Genomic DNA, 17268 nt, shown 5'->3' with positions numbered 1-17268 from the left:
TGAAATGGACGTCTGTCGGGAAAGCTAGAGGATGAAGGCGTTTGCTAATAACTTCCATCATGTACCAGAGAGACCTCAGTACCATGAGGTTACGGTGTTTACTTGTGTTTTATTGTGCTTGTACAGGTGACAAGAATGTCGATGCTGAAATGAGTTGTAAAGTTGTATCTTTGTTGTCTTCTTGATGTGTTTGATCAGCTTTAGATTGCTGAGGAATTCACAGTGAGCGTTGTGCCGAAAATTTCCCCACCGCCATCTCAGTCCTGGTCGCCTCAGTCAGTCGGAGCCTCGTAGGTGAGCGTGGAAATCTGGACCGTTTTTCCCACTTGTTTTGTTTTCTGCTTGCTCCCCCCCCCCCCCAAAAGCAGATGTAGTGGTTTCGCCAGAAAGTTGATGAATTTTTGACTCCTTGCTACAGTGATACAGGAGCCACCTGTAAAACAACATTTTCTGCATTTTTTTTTTTTTTTTTAATATGCCAGACCAAAAAAAAAGGGGGGGGAGTCACCCATGGATAAACCAGTTTACTGAAGGATAAGGGGTGAAAGATGTGCAGCTACTTTTGTGCCAGCTTTATCGAGGTGACCACTGACCTGTCAAGTCAACTTCATTGTCAAATATGCTACACATGCTCGACATACAGCACAGATGAAATGTCAGTCCTCTCTGACCCACGGTGCAAACAGGCAATGCAATAAATAAAAATAGAATAATTAAAAAAAAAACAATATAAACACTCTAGATAGGAACGAGACATAGACTAAACACTCAAACAATATAAACAGTATAAACACTAGATAAGAACTACACACAGACTAAACACTCAGACAATATAAACCATATAAACACACTAGATATGAATTAGACGTAGACTAAACACTCGTGTGTGTGTATATGTGTGTGTGTGTGTGTGTGTGTGTATATATATATATATATATATATATATATATATATATATATATATATAATATAAAAAATACACACACACACATTGGTTCAAATAACCAAACAGTCAAGGGCACTTGAGGTATAGACCCTTTTCAGTCACGTGACCTTCGTAAACGCGACCACCATTTTGGACATGTAGCGGACTTCGGCTCGAATTGGTTTGAATGCGAGGAAGGCGACAAACGGAGAACATACAAGAAAAAGGAGCGAGATGCAGAAAATACCTTCGCTATCCAGCGACGTAGGGCATTTACAGGGCGAGCAGAGGGAGAAATAACAGTAACGACACATTAGCAACGCCGTACAGAAATAACGGTTTATGGCACAGACCCTTTCGGTTCTCGCTCATCTAGCTGCTACAATGACTGCTTAGACTGCAACAATAATAACAACAATTGCAACAATTTTTTTTGTTACATAGTCAAAAGAGGTGTCGGATCACCGGATCCAGTGTAAATAGCGGCCGGAGCCAACGCCCGAGGTTCCGGAGCGCGCTCCGGCTTGCTCCTCCTCAAATTAAGCGCTGTTTGTAGGACACTGCCTCTGATCTGTCCTACAGTCTACCAACAGCAAAGGAACACAACGCTAGCTAATGTCGTTAGCTAATAGCTACTACAGAAGAACAAAGAGGTTACAATGGGTTATTTTAGCCTATTTGGTTACACACTCGCCGCCACAGAATGTTAACAGCAATGTAATGCCTTTTCTGGCTAATTTTATTCGTCTTACCTCCAACAAAGTGGTCACTACACAAGCGCTGGTATGCCGAGGGCTGCCAGTCTTTCCTGTTTATGGCCGCTATCCACCTTCTCCGTTGGGATCCGATAAAATGATAACCCTTGCCTTGTTTGTTGATGGTTACTACATCCAGGTGCACAACAATATAGTGGCATGATGGAAGTCTTGCTGAAAATAAACACTTTCTTTGCTGCCGTTCCTCAATGCTGGCTGTGGTAAACTACTGGTAGTACATGTCCAAAATGGCGGCCGCGTTTGTCGTGACGTCACGTGAAAAGGGTCTATAGCAGGTAAACATGAAATAAGCAGTATAAACAAACTAGCAGCTTTTAAGATGAGGTAGTGCGGAATAGTGCAAAGGGTAAAGTGAGATGTGCGGTCCCTGAGTTCAGTGTGTTTAATGAACGATGAGATGTATGTATGTATGTCTGTGTGTGTGTTGGGGGGGGAAACTGTGAGGATGACATGTCAGATGCTGAAGGGGGGTGTGCGAGCAGAATCTGTGGCAGGGGGCAGAGACGCAACATTCTTCAGTCTTGTGAGCCAAAATAAAATAAGAAGGTCTGGGCTCTTTGGGTGGGGAAAATGGAGGCACCGCATATCATTAATTCACTGTTTACCAGAATTTTGCCTTGCTGGGTCGGTCTGTCTGTCTGTCTATCTGTCAATACGATTGCTTGCTGCTCATCTGGGGAAAAATGGTCTTGTTTGCCAACAAATGGGTTTTGTATTTATTTATTTTTGTGTGTGATAGAATTGTTGGTTTTAACACTGCCTGATTGCTAACTTTATTATTATTTAAACATCAGCTCCTCTGTAAACACTAACACCTGGTTTAACAGAGAGAACTTTAGTCTCTCTCGCTCACACACAGGTTTAAAATTATCTCTTATTTGTTCTTTCTCTGTGTGTTGGTTGCTTCAGAGAGGCAAATCTTTGATGATGGAAAATGGTCAAGGCACAGGCTCCAAGCTGGGCCTGCCACCCCTCACTCCAGAGCAGCAGGAGGCACTGCAGAGGGTAATGTGGGGCGTTTTGGTACACGCATGATCTTCATTTGAAATGGTTTCATTAGATGTATATTTAAGTTATTCCACAAAATCAAGTTGTCAGTGTTCAAGATGTATACATTTTTGTTGCAAAAAATGCTACACAATAGTAATTTTGTGTAGTTTTTTATTTCAATCTATATAAGTAATAAATGTGTGAGTGACAAAATAAAGGCCTGAGTCTTCTGACAAGTTTGCAGCAATGTTTTATTGCAGTGAGCCTTTATATCATTGTGCTCATATGCAAATGTGGTGTACAACTACTACAGCAAGCTTTAAAACCCATTTTTGGTCCTTACCCATTACTCCTATCCAGCTAGGAATGTCATCTATTTGAGCCCTCATTTTAAAGCTGATTTTGTGATCAAGAGTTCTGAGTAATGTTAAAAAAGGTTTTTGGTGTACTACTTCTAAATTTGACGATTAATGCTTTTTATGCTTAAAAGTTATAATGCCTCAACCAAGTTAAAGGCGAAGTCCGACACCATATTGGCTTATTTGATACAAAATATTTAGTTTGTTTGTGCAAATAAACTTTTTGGATGTTCCGTTTCAAATACTGGATTCCGTGTTTACCGTGATTGCGGAAAACCATATTATTATTATTATTATTATTATTATTATTAACTTATTAATCCATCCATCCTCCACTGGACAGTCAGCGACTGACTAACCCAGTTACCCTGGGAATGTTAGGCAATAAGGAAAGCTTATAATTTTCTTTGAGAAGTTGGCCAACTTTTTGCATTGCATTTCTGTGCGATACACTGGGGAAATTGATTAGCACTTCTACAAAACTGGGTCGCATTTTGTGACGAGATACCGGCTGTCTTAAACGCTGCAAGTTGTACATGAGCTGATAACCGACGAGGCACATAGTGCTGAGTTGGCTGTAAGCCATGTACAATGATATTGAGTGGAATAGCTGTTTTATTCTATCCACATTCACTGGATTTTGAGAAACATAGCATTTTTATTTTTTGCAAATTCAATAAATAATAACTTTACACAAAACATCTGACAATCATTTCCACTTCGGTGGCCTTCTTAAAAACCTATCAATGGCTGCATGAATTGACTTAAGGTTTTTTTTTTTTTTTTTGTAGAAAGCATGTCTTGCTGTCGTGCCAAGGTATAGAATAGCTTTAGGCATGTGTTTAATTCTTCCTTGGACATTTCAGTTCTGTAATTTTCAAACTTCTTTGAGCTTTTGAACCAGTCTAAAAACAGCTTTAATGCTTAAAGATGTAAACAAATCAGTGACGTGGCGGGAGCAATTTTGGAAAATGTTATAATAATTCTTGAAATATAAACAGACGTTCTTACCATTGGAATTTTAATCCATATTTTGTTGCTTTTTTGTGTGTTTTGTTTTCAAGTAGTTGTTTCGTCCTCAGCTGGTTGAGCAACATGCTCTGCCATTTTGTTTTTCTCCGCTCACGGTATATGAGCTGATATCCTAGTAGTAGAGTAGCCAATCAGAGCATGCGATTGCTTATATCCAGTGAATGTGGATAGAATAATTCAAGTTATTGTTATTCAAGAGTCAGAAGTAATGCACCTTTCATCTTAAAGTGCATATCACGGGTAAATTCAGGAGCGAGATCAATGTAATTCTCCTATTTTATATTAAACTTTGGTCAAATATCTGTCACATTCTGTATTCTCTGCTTTTTTTTTTTTTTTTTTTACCTTGCGCAATACCAGAAAAATTCAGTTGAAATCAAGCCATTTGAGGCGAATCGGTCCGCCTCTGAAAAAACTTGGCATTTGGATTTCCCGGCAAACATTGATTTTTGTGACGTCGTGCGGGACGCCTCCCTCTGAATCCTACGTCAGCGCTGGTTTGTTTATGAGAAAACGACCTGGTGGTTTTCTGCACATTTCTTCAACGTTATCGCGTAATTATTAAAATGGTTAACAGATGTATCGTAGGAGGGTGTAGCAACACCAATCTTGATGGGATTAGTACTCATCGTTTCCCAAAAGACCGGACAATGAGAGAGAAATGGGAGAGCTTGGTCTACACAGGCTGTGCACTGAAACCGTGCAAAGCTCGCGCAGCCTGCTGGCGCTTCCGCAGGTAACGTCACGAATCTGGCTCCAGACTCCCTTGGGATTTTTCCAGACGCGTTTTATTTTATTTTTTTCTGCTGTAGACAGATGGCCTTGTGTAAAGGGACATACTTTCATATTTAAAAAAACCCATGAAATTGGTCCAGGATATGCACTTTAAGGTGGTGGTAGGAGCTCGTTAGAAGCCGTCCGCAGCAGACTCCTTGCCAATCAGATTCCGATTATTTTTAGACGAGTTTACACGGGGAATTTGTTGATCCTGCACTCCCGAAGCTAACCCGTTACTGTGCTTTCACTCTGCAGGCGAAGAAATATGCTATGGAGCAGAGCATTAAGAGTGTCCTGGTGAAGCAAACCATAGCTCACCAACAGCAGCAGCTTACTAACCTGCAGGTGAGCAAAGAGAAATATCCACTGTGGCAAAGCCTGTGTTCCATAGTACCACTGAGTTAAGTACATTGGTCAAGTCTGGCGTCCGTAAGTGTGTGTGTTAGGGGCATTGGATACATACAGTGGTCTGTATTTATCTCCAGCACTCTATCTTCTTGCAGTTTTAGCAAAAAATAATGTTCATTTAATACTCATTCATTTATTATTGTTTATAAACACATACGGGTTGGAGGAGACAGTTGTTTAGGTGGCTCACAGAGAAACGATGATATATGGTCGATATGACCTGCCATTTTTTATTGTTGATTTATTGATTCTTGAAGTATTTAAAAATAAATAAATAAATAAAATAGCGATAACGTAGAGATTGGAATTTTAACAGCCACATTTCAGGGTTTCTCACATAGTACCACAATGAATTAAATTGTTAAATGTATGGCTTACAGTTCCTTCTGCACTCACTGGCCAGTTTAATAACAGCACCTGCTTGTTTATGCATTTATCCAGTCAGCTAATCATATAGCAGCAGTGCATAAAATCCTGCGCACCACTTAAATCAATATGCAAAGCAACACGTTTTCATGCTCCATGCAGCCTTTAGCTTCCGCCATCTTTTTTTTTTTTTCCCTTACTCGACGCATACCAAACATATCACACACTGAACAGTGCCCAGTTTCCCAAAAGCAGCATCACACAAAGATCATCGTTAAATAGTAGTGCAAGCAGCACAATGAACACACTTTTTCTTTCCTAGTTTAAGATGCTCTGAAGGCCTCTGCATGCTCTTGCAACAAGGCTTTCGCAGACGGCTTTTTGCAGACAGTTGTAATTTATCATTGAGCGGGGAGTAATAGGCGTGCGCGATGTTATTCACCGCCACAACGCAAGGGGGCGCGAAGTCGCGAAATCGCTAGGAGTAGTTGGTGGGTGTGGTTAGCGGAGTGTTTATCCTCCGGTTACTTATAATGACTAGAACTGGAGTCGTATAGATGTACGTACTTCCTCACTTCCTCGATCAACCGCTCTTCGTGCTGCTCCATCTTCGCTCGTGTTTTTAAAAATGGCGGTCGTGAAAACAAACCAAACCGGGAAAGTAGGGAAGCAGAAGTGCGTGTACAGCGGATGTAGAGTGGACCAATCGGAGCCCTCTTGTCTGCGAGGCTTGTGCGGTGGTCACAATTTTTGGGAGGTGCGCGCAGAGCGTCTGCGAAGGTGGGGGGGCTACGCAGACGCTATCTACGACGCCGTCTGCGAGGACTGGGTTATCAGCATAAATTGGCCTTTAGCCTTAAGAGGCTTTTGGGAAACCCATCACTGATTGATGGGTTCATGGAGTTGAGAATTCACCAGCTCCGTTTTACTTGCCTCAGCGAATTCGCTCCTGTTGGTCTGGTTGGTGTGATTGTCATATTGCTGGGTTTCATGTGGCGTCACATCCGCCTGATTAGTTATTCAGAACTTTAGCTGGTGGTCTACCAAAGCTCAGTTGACAAAGCGTTTGTATGGAGAAGGTGCATTGCTTGCGTGAAAAATGCCTTATGCTTGCGTTGTTCAAATCGATCAAACCGTGAAACTGATAAGTTTCTTCAGGGTTCCCCGTGAACTAATAAAGGGTGAACTAACACAGGATTTCACAAAAAGACGTCGAGAAAGGCAGCTTTTGAACCTCTCGCTGAAATCGAAGGGAGCCGAGTTGAAGCATGCTCGAGTTTGCAGTGATCACTTAGTGAAATGTTTGTTTCTCCCTCTCAGCTGTCCTTCGTGTTTTCCAAGTACTTTTCTTGCTGTGTCGTTATTTTACGGTAGTTTTTTATGGTCACGAAGCGCTAAAGTCCCCAGCTGTTTTTGTTTACTCCTCACAAAGCCCATATGCATGAAGGTCGTGATAAAATTCTTCCCCAGCCGTACAGTTACAATGCGCCGTGATCACTTCTCCGTCCTGTTTAACTAAGATCCAGGTCTTTAAAGGGGTTTCTGATGATCTTTGTGAATGATTTGCCTGAGAGATGAGAGCCAACACGAGTGAGAATCAAGCCAACTATTTGTTTACACTTCAACTTGCAGCGCTTCGTTGTAAAGACACAAATGAAAAGCTTAAAACATACTTAGACGGGCTAAAACAATGCAGGATTCATTGGGCAGCGACTTGATACCGAGGTCCTTTACCCAGCCACATGCAAAAAAGTCGTAAGCCACCATACTCTTCCACGCTTTCATCTGTTTTGCGGTGTAGAAGGACGTCTGCAACACCAGATGAGATGTCGGGGAACTCGACTGAAGGGTAGTTTTTGAGATCGTATGATAAATCCTTCTTTCCCAGACTGTAGAGGTCGATTCCATTGCACATAGCAATCTTGTGAATATATCTAAAGTGAGCAGCAGCTTCTAGATTACGAGCGTACTCTAAGTCATTGCTAGTTGTTTGCGCTACGGCAGCCATTTAGACCACCGGCTATTTCAGTTCCTGTAAAACCGCTGAGAAAAGTCATGTGACTGAAACCCAGCAATCCGGCAGTGGCTTGACAACTCGGTGAAAACAACCCGGCGGAGACATCCACTGTGTAAATAATTTATATAGTCGATGGGCGGAGAGAACGGCGCATATCCAACATGTTTTAGTTATCATGCTGTTTTCTTGCATATGATAAAGTGCATCAATTTAATAACAAATGTAAAAGTAAATTTATTTCACACTATCGTCTGCAGGTAGATCTGCAGTCGACATATATCCAGTTTAAAAAATGTATCCTCTTAGTAAATGTCTGCAAGTAATGAAAATTTGTAAAAATAAATAAAATCTGAATGAATTTTGACTATTTTACGGTTTCTGGAAATGAATTGCCGTCAAGAAAATCTACACGGAACTTGTCTTTTGTGGTGTTTAGTGAGCTAGTGATTGTTCACTTTAGGTAAGTAGCTCGCCAGCCAACTAGCTTCATGTTACGATCACACTGCGTTCGCTCCCGCTCGGACTCGCAACTCGTAGTAGTCCAAGTTGCCTTGCAACGCTGTCACGCAGTGCCACTTCTGGTTATTCTCAGACCACATGAATTTCGCTCATATACATCCTGAATGAGAGCGAAGTGAAAGTCACTGCAGTGGAAATGTACCGTTAGTTCGCCACTCTTAATTACACTTTCTCGCTCCCTCCTGGTGTTTCATGTGATATACAGTGATTGATTTTTTTTTTTGGGGGGGGGGATAGGTGGCATATTTGCAAGTCGCACTGGTGCACCTAGTTATAATCATTAGTCTCGTTGTCTCCCAAAGTGAAATAGTCACAGTCTGGAGTGTTTTACAAATCTTCAGCTGTCCAGCTGTGGTGAGGGTGAGCCTGTGCTCAGTATCGGCTCAGGGTCCTGTTGTTGGCTGACAGCAGTGGAACCAAATGTGGTCTCCTGCTGCCTGTCCATCTCAAGGTTTGACATGGATGTTGTGAGACGCTTGTGTGCATACCAAGTTGGTAAAGACTGTGTTACTGCAGCCTTTCTGTCGAATCAGGTTTTTCTGCAGAACTGCAGCTCATTGGGGCTTTTTGTTTTTCCAACTCAAACCAGCCCATCTGGTACCAACAATCATCAAATCGAAGTCCTTTCCCACGCAATGTGGCGCGTAGGGCGGCGCCGATCTCCGTTTCCGTAGCCCTCGGCCTCTCGCCAATTACATAGCTAGGGTTACAGTGGGGGGGCTAGTCCTCTTAGTCAGGGAGCATACTGTATGTAACCTACTTTGGAAAATTTGCCAAGTCTGGTTTCTCAATCTTAACCCTTTATTTACATCCCAAACGAATTATTTTTACTTGTTGTAATGCCAGCAATCACCATTTTCACCAAAAAAAGGAAATGCTAAATATCGCATGTAAAAAGTCAAAAAAAAAAAACATGTATCCGTATCACTTAAGTCCATTATAACATCTGTATTTTTTTTGATGACCCGTTTACTAACTTCATGTGAATAGAAATCACATGATATTATCAAGTTAAGTTTAAAATGAGACATTTGAGGACATGGAGAACATAAAAAAGCCAGAAATATTTTACACTTTTGCTATGGAATTTGAGAATATTTATAGCTTATCTACATTCCAGAAAGCAGCTCACAATCTGTCTTTTCAGAAATTTCTGTGATGCATTTATTACTAAGCTGCTAGCAGTTTGGGTTTTTTTTTTATGTCCAAGCTACATCAAGAAGTAACACTTTGCCTAAGGATTCAAACACAAAACACAAAGATAAATGTATTATTTACCAGCTGGGAGGTCCGTATCGTGAAATTCCATGACCGAAGGTCTTGAAAATACTGACCGAGGTCACGGTATTTCACCATACGGACCGACCTTAAGCAGGTAAATAATATATCTATTTTTTTCTTTACCAAAGTCTAACAGAAAACGAGAGCGCCCGAAAGGGAAAACAAAGCCAAGGCGAGCCGCCATTTTTGAATCCTCATTCACGGCTGTAATGCAGATGGCTTCCTCCTCGGTATACAAGTGCACTTCCATGGCAGGGGAAAAAAACTCCTCTTGAGTCATTCAGGATTCAGCCATGTTTTTGCTCAGTGTTAGCAAGTTACAGGTTTTCAGCTTTCTCCTGAAATGCTTTTTTATTTCGTTTTCATCAGGGTAGTAAAACTCGCGTTCGCTGTGAACACTGTCGTTATCGCTATCCATGCTGTAAAATTACTGAGAAATGCAAAAATAAATGTTGCCAAAATTTGCTACCATGTTTGTTGTTGTTGTGAACAAGCGAGTCGCCAAAGGTCCGTAACCGGGGTCCGGATCGTAGGATTCCGGACCGCTCGCAAGCCAAATCAGAGTGCACGATTTGATGGAAACTGGACTGCAAAATAGATAAAGTTATTGGTCACGCATATTATGACCAGAACAGCCACTGGACTATTTTCAAAAGTAAACAATGTCACTTTCACAACTAGGCGATGTCCGTTTCCTCTGTGTCTGCTGGACTGTCTGTTGTTCTGTATGGCGAGTGCATGGACAGATAAGCATCAGACATTTCAGTAACTCTATAACTAACAGGTTCACCAGTTCTCTACAGTTTGTAAGAAAGAGTTCTATTCTTAATTATGGCAGACATCTGAGACAAGCATGCAAACATGCAGATAGACACACAAAGTGACTAACTTGCTGAAATATTTTTGCAGCAGAGTTATGGGACCCCAACAGAAAATCGGTCACCTTGTTAAACTTTTTTGTTTTTTCATCAATCTTGAAACAAACATACTTTTAGATAAAGAATCTGTAGAGTAACAAACTCCTAAAAGCAAAAAGTGATGTCAGTTGAATAGACTGAGCAGCACACCACGCCACCTCTGAGGTTCGAACCGATCCCACTCAGTAGTTGAGGTCCTTTTAGGGTTAAATGGGTATCTAATGTATGAACCATGCTTTTGACTCGAGTAAAAAGGTCGTGTGGCGCAAATAACACCTATTATGGATATAATAATTGCCTATTAATGATGTAATACCAATTTCCTCTATGTGGTTTCAGGGTTCTTTTTATTCGCAAAGTTCCCCTGCTATGAAACGGCAGCCTACAAACATTACAACAAGCCCAGATTTATGAATTTATATCTGAACTTGTATATTATTGCCAAAAACAAGACTGGGCAAATTTTGCAAAGTAGCCTCCAAGTATAAAGAAATACCACCTGACTATCTGGTAACCGCGAGAGTTTGACTCCCCATTCGCATCTGTATTGCAGCGTGCCTTGCCAGACAGCAGTAGGTACTTTTTATGGTCTTTGCTATGAGTAGAACTCCCGATCGAGAGGCGGACATGCTAACCATTAGGCCAACTCGCGGAACCAACAGTCATGCCATGGTTAAAGTCCGAGATCACACCGTTTTCCCCGTTCTGACATGTGATGCGAAGCTCTTGACTGGTTTCTGCATGACTCGGTGCATTAAACTGCCACATGATTAGCTGATTGTGTAATTGCCTAAACGAGCAGGAATATTAAAGTGGCCAGTGAGTGTGTGTATTGTTTTTATCTTAATGCATGCCTCAAGGAATACACATTTTAGTATTAGTGTTTCCCGTATTTGCTAAGACATGAATTCGGGGTGTTGCCGCTGCTCATTGTCCTTTTGGCCAGCTTTATGTGTCATTCAGTTGTGGTTTAGTGATGATCAGATATAAATAACACAAAATCAGGGGATAGATGAAGGTATAAGCTAAGCAGGGAACGACTCAGTTACAGATTAGACTGCAACTGCAACAATTTACTTCTGTCTGGAATCTGATAACTGTCTTGCAAAAGAAATAAAAACATATCTAACCTACTTTTCAGCACTTTTCCATTTTACTGTGTTTCAGATGGCAGCAGTGACTATGGGCTTTGGAGATCCTCTCTCACCCTTTCAATCGGTCAATAGAATATTAAACTATTTCTTTCTTTGTGCGCATTTTTTTTTTGATACTATGACTTTTGGTGCTATGACTGAGTGACATACCAGGCCAGATGTACAAAGCTGATGACCAGACATTTGTCTCAGCATATTTCAAAGGAAGACATGGCTTTTTTTTTTTTCTTTCCCCCTGGGGTGGTTTTATTTTTGAGCGGCGAATGATGTGTATGTGGTTGGTCACTCATGTCATCATACGTTGCCAGGTTTCACACGGCTTTTCCAATTCCCTGTATTTGGACCCAGGTGCGTAGGTGAGAGAAGGACTTGGAGGAGTTTGTCATGGATATTTCACTAGCCCAGGTCTTGCATCATCACCACCCTTTTAAAATATATCCTCAGCTCTTACTTCGATCACGTTCCAGTGATCGTGACCCCACATAGACTCCATGTGCAACAAGCATGTGTGTGTGTGTGTGTGTGTGTGTGTGTGTTTTGGGGATGTTGCAAATCCATGTCTCCTTTGTAAATATGCTGTGAACTATCAGAGCCAGCTTGGTGGAATGGAAAAGAAGGCTAGCCAGGAAAAAGCACCCAGCAGCCAAAATTAAAAAGGGTCACGTAGGTTTATTTTAGGTAGGGAAGCATTCCTAGCGTTTGTAATTGAAGGAAGGAAAAGGGGGAAGGGGAGGAAAAAAAAACACCCCAACAACCCTGTGTACATTAATTATTATTAGGTTATGTGGTGTGTGCAGATTCGCCCTTCTTCTTCTTGGAGAATTCCAGCGTAAGTCCAAAAGCCACCAAAGGAGGCACCTCAGGTTTCAGCTCATAATTGTGGTTTTGATGGTATGGTTTTGTTGAAATTGTCTTGTTGGAATCTTTGCACTCCAGGTTAGTCATAACTGTACATGTTTTGAAATGTGTGCTGTGCAGGCTCAAAGTAAAACCCCTGAGCTCACTGTTAAACAGAAGGGCTTCTCTGCATCTACTCTAACTCCCTGGCATTTATGCTTAAGTTGTAAGTTCATACACATAAGCATATGAAACCCAAAGAGGACTAGAAATAGGCATTTGTTTGAAATTGTAGTCAAGATTTTGCCATTTTCTGTTTTGTGTGTTGTGCTGTCTTGTTTCGTTGAACATTCTTCAGCAGCCAGTGTTCTCTCTCTGTCTTTCTTTCTCTCTCTCTCTGTCTCTTCCCTACATGACACCAGGTGGCAGCACAGAGGCAGCGAGCTCTCGCCATCATGTGCCGCGTCTACGTGGGTTCCATCTATTACGAGCTCGGCGAGGACACCATCCGGCAGGCTTTCGCCCCGTTCGGCCCGATCAAGAGCATCGACATGTCCTGGGACTCTGTCACCATGAAACACAAGGTATAGCAGCGCTTCCTTTATTCTGTGATGCATGTAGTACAGTTTAAAGCAGATATGCAGAACCTTTATTTTTAAATAAATTTCTGAGTGGATAGTATCTCCATCCTTGACTCTTGTATGCTGCATAAATGGGAATTAAAAAAAATATATATATATATATATATATATATAAAATTTTATTTATTTATTTATTTTTTTGAGAGTTAAAATCAACCGCAAAGTTGGCATTGGAGCTGTCCCGCTGAGCCAGCCAGCCCTGAGCGCGTGACGTCACAGCGGGAACCGGTTTTAAGGCCGAGGCCTTTTACAGCTATAGACCAAAGTCATATAAATAAACATTTATGGTGAAAGTAAGAAATAGCGTTACCGACTCGCTCAACTAAGACTGATTTGACTTTCATTAAAACAGGATGGGTGTTATAACTTATGCAACATACATGTACATGCATGCATTTTCACTGACGAAACCTAAAATGCGACTTAAATAATCAGATGAACTGAGACAATCACATTCTGAAGCAAATTAAATAATCTTATACCGCTAACTTAAACACACAATACAAGTTACATGGATTAATCTAAATGCAGGTAAACAACATGATGTTTTTGTTGTGTGTTTTAATCCAAATGAGAGTTGGAGCTTACCCGTCTGTGTTCTCGCTTCTTGAAGGCCGACCTTGTGGCCGATTGTTTTGAAACAATCTGACTTTCAGTTGTTCGTTCAGTTCTCCGTTCATTCGCTTCTTCCACGTAAGGGCGAGATGGCAGCAATATCCAGTTTAGAAATAAGACGGCTGCTCCACTCATTCTCTCCATACTGAGTACTCCGCCATTACTGCTCGGCTCAGGCGATTACTAAAACCCGGGATGGAACAGGATGTCACCGGTTTTAGCAACAACCCCAGGGAGGTCACTGCCTGAGCGATCTGTCCCGTCCCGGGTTTTTACCAACAGCCCCACGCTCACGCTCCAGGAGGACTGGTGCAACGGAACTCACTTTAAAAATAAATAAATGCTTTCTTTTTCTTTAATTGTTGGTACTGCACCCTCTTTCAATACGGGCTTAGGCCATCCTTAAAAAAAATCCGTTTCCTGTCCACCGGGTGAGCAAAAAAAAATTTCAGTCGTGAGGGAGGGATTTTTTTTATTTTTTTTTTATGGATGGATAAGAAATCGCAATGCTGTTTGCTTTTTCTTTCAGTACTTTTTTTTATTACAAAAGCAGACACATTTAATAAAATATGACATTTAAATCAACTGAAACTTGTACAAAAACTTTAAGTTAGCATTTTAAATGCTGACTGCAACATTTGCAAAACTTTAACAAAGGTACTTAAAATGTCCGACACGGGGGCGTCGTGGCTCAGGTGGTTAAGGCGCCATACCATGAATGCGGGCGACCCGGGTTCGATTCCGGCCCGAGGTCATTTCCCGATCCCTTCCCGTCTCTCTCTCTCCCGCTCATTTCCTGTCTCTACACTGTCCTATCCAATAAAGGTGCAAAAAGCCCAAAAAAAAAAATATCTAAAATGTCCGACACACGGACTTTTTGTAGTTCTAAATCGAGCGTTAGGCCGAGTTCGGATGAAATTACACTATTAAAATGATCACTGAATTTGTTTTTCTGAATCTTTACTATTTTGTTGTTCGCAAGAATACCATTTTGCGATTTCACACTTAAGCAAATGTTTGAAAACTCCGGATCTCCTTCCTTCATGGTGGCTGACATTTTTTTGTGCCGCACGGCGCATGCGCAGAGCTGATTCGACAGGGCTTTCCACAAGCGCCGGCTGTACAGCCGACTACACAATTAAGTCCAGCCGGCTACTTTAATGACTTATTTTTGTAGCCCACAGGCTCTAAATATTAATTTTCGATTTTAATAAAATTAAATGTTTATCTAACGGACTGACAATAATGTCAAACTGAACCGCACTCATTTAAGTTGTGATTCATGCTGTTTGTACCGATACTAACCACAAATTCCCCACCGACTTCGTTGATCAAGGGAGAGTAACTCATCCGCGGCCCCGACATGCGGTGTGTGCGCACTCAGCGGAGGCAGTAGTGTGTCGGGGCCGTCGGAGGCGACATCGAAGGGAACAGAAGCAGAGATGACGCTTATTTTGTTTCCGGTAAACCAGTCTTCTCTCGTTCAATTACGTGCTGGCATCAAAAGACACCGTTGGTTGTAAATGAAACCAAACTGAGTGGTTGGAGTGTATTTTCATACACAAATGGAGAAATGTTCGCTGAGTGTGTAATTGTGTAGCCCCACTGCAGACCGTTGTCGTTGTTAATTCATAGCATGCTCAGCTGCGTGAATGTGTCATGCACCGAAAATAAAAGATTTACAAGCCAGGAACGCCTCATGATGCAATACGCAAGAAAAGAAAGATTTACTGCCATTTTACTTTGTATTTGAGTAAAGTGAATAAAGAAATGGTCTGTGGAAAATACATTTAATCCTGGGAACTGCGTGCACAGGAGTTTATTATTAGTGATGCAGTGCTATGCATTGCAAACTATTGACTCCCACATAGGGAGCAAAGCACAGCAAACTCTTGTTCTTCCGTTTTTCATCTTCCGTACAAATTTCGATTTCGAATAACCCAATAACCGTACATCGCACACAGACAAACAATACATCAAAACGTGCGGCTCGATCGGACTCGCTATGCTATTACTTTGTTCAGCATTCTATGATTTTTTTTTTTTGCGACGTAGTCGTGAAAAAAATCACACAATTTCCCATTCATTTTCTATGGAATTAATTGAAAAAAATCGCACATTTTCAATGTTTTTCAAACATCCGCTGCTCTGGCATGCTTTCACCTAGAGACATGATTCAAACTTTAAAACGTAGACAAACTTCTCCTGTGTGGATCTGGCATTCAACTTTTTTGCTGGGTTCTATACTTTTTGCTCAGTCACAGATCAATCACCATTAGGAAATCTGGAGAAATTCACACTTTATAATGGGTGTCTATGGCGTTACACTTCAGTGGAGCTCGTTAAGTTAGAGTGTAGAGAGCTTGAAAAAGTAACTCAAACTTTCTCATTTAAACTGTGTTTTCAGCCCCAATTTTTACTCTACACACAATTTTCTCAAAAGTGGGAGTCACACTTGTCCTGATTCACACAATGTGTCTACCTGAGCGATAGGATTTACAGTTTTTTGAATGAGAAGCCTGAAAGTAAGGAGAGGACAGCTGCGCTGCCCCATAGACTCACATTATAAACCTGGCTGTGCTCTGACTGCAAAATCAGAAATGTCACCTTGTTTTTAACTCGCTCTATTGTCCACATTTTTTACACTAGGGACAAAAAATTAGATCAATGTGTTCATGAGAGCCTTGTAGCGCTCAATGTGAAAGAATTTTGTGAATAGCTCCTTTCGTTTCCGTGTAAATCACCGTTGTTCGAGGAGAGGGAACTCTGAGAAAAAGCGCTCTTTGCTTGTCATATTGTGTCTCTCTTCCCTGCACCTGAGCACTGTTACCAAGGTGACGAGCTCCACGCAGAGAGGGGAGGGGCTGCGCTCTCTCTCTCTCTCTCTCTCACTCACTCACACACACACACACACACACACACACAGGCTCAGAGCATCGGAGCCTCATATCCTGCGCGTGCCGCATCACTCTCACCATTTCACACAGGGGAACTGTTGTCTCTAGTTTTTTTGTGTTTAAACACACCCCCCCACCCCACCCCCACCCCCACCCCGGCTACTTATTTGTCATGGCTGGCTAGTATGAGCCTTAGTGGAAAGCCCTGGGAATGCGTAAACGTCAAGTTCGATTTTAGATTTACGAACCTGAAAAAAAATGTCAAAAAAACGGCGTTAAAAAAAAAATTTCACCCGCACAAACGGCACTCACCCGGCCGGTGGACCAGAAACAGAACATTTTTTAAGAATGGCCTTATAGCCAACGCTCCTCAACAGATCAGGGGTCTCGTACAAGTCTTCAGTAAAATGTGCAGAGCAGAGGAGAGACCACTTCGTAGGCGCCCAATGTGCCCATTAACTTATTGCAAAACGTGTCCAAATCTTTGCAGTTTGAACATTCTTGGGCCGTGAATGCAACGTAAATCCACCTTCTGTCGTGTTGCTGCACCAGCCAGCAACACATCTACGTGGCACGGCGATAAATTAGCTCAAAATGGAGGATCGGAGTTGCAGTCAGCTCTGTGTTTTAGTATAGCGGAAATGGCCATGAGACCGATCGACTTCCTGCTGTGACGTTACGGATGTCAAGGTCGTTCACTCAGACCACTACCTGTATGAATCACTTTAATCGTAAAAATTACTACATTATATTTATT

General features: G+C 41.7%; 1 protein-coding gene across 8 annotated transcripts in view; it reads left to right on the top strand.

The window, feature by feature from the left end:
• Positions 1-17268, top strand: part of puf60b (poly-U binding splicing factor b) — a 43016-nt gene that overhangs the window by 11815 nt on the left and 13933 nt on the right. For 3 of the 8 annotated variants that reach the window (XM_060931907.1, XM_060931898.1, XM_060931915.1), the window contains exons 2-6: positions 199-294; positions 2611-2706; positions 5115-5204; positions 11535-11585; positions 12781-12942. In XM_060931907.1, coding sequence (XP_060787890.1) covers positions 2626-2706; positions 5115-5204; positions 11535-11585; positions 12781-12942 — 384 coding nt within the window. In that variant the 5' untranslated portion in view covers positions 199-294; positions 2611-2625. The other 5 variants (XM_060931890.1, XM_060931882.1, XM_060931924.1 and 2 more) reach the window with 4 other exon arrangements.

Source organism: Neoarius graeffei, chromosome 1 (genome assembly GCF_027579695.1).
Source record: "Neoarius graeffei isolate fNeoGra1 chromosome 1, fNeoGra1.pri, whole genome shotgun sequence".
NCBI lineage: Eukaryota > Metazoa > Chordata > Actinopteri > Siluriformes > Ariidae > Neoarius > Neoarius graeffei.
Note: the sequence above shows the minus strand (reverse complement) of the source record. Positions and strands in the feature narration are given on the sequence as shown.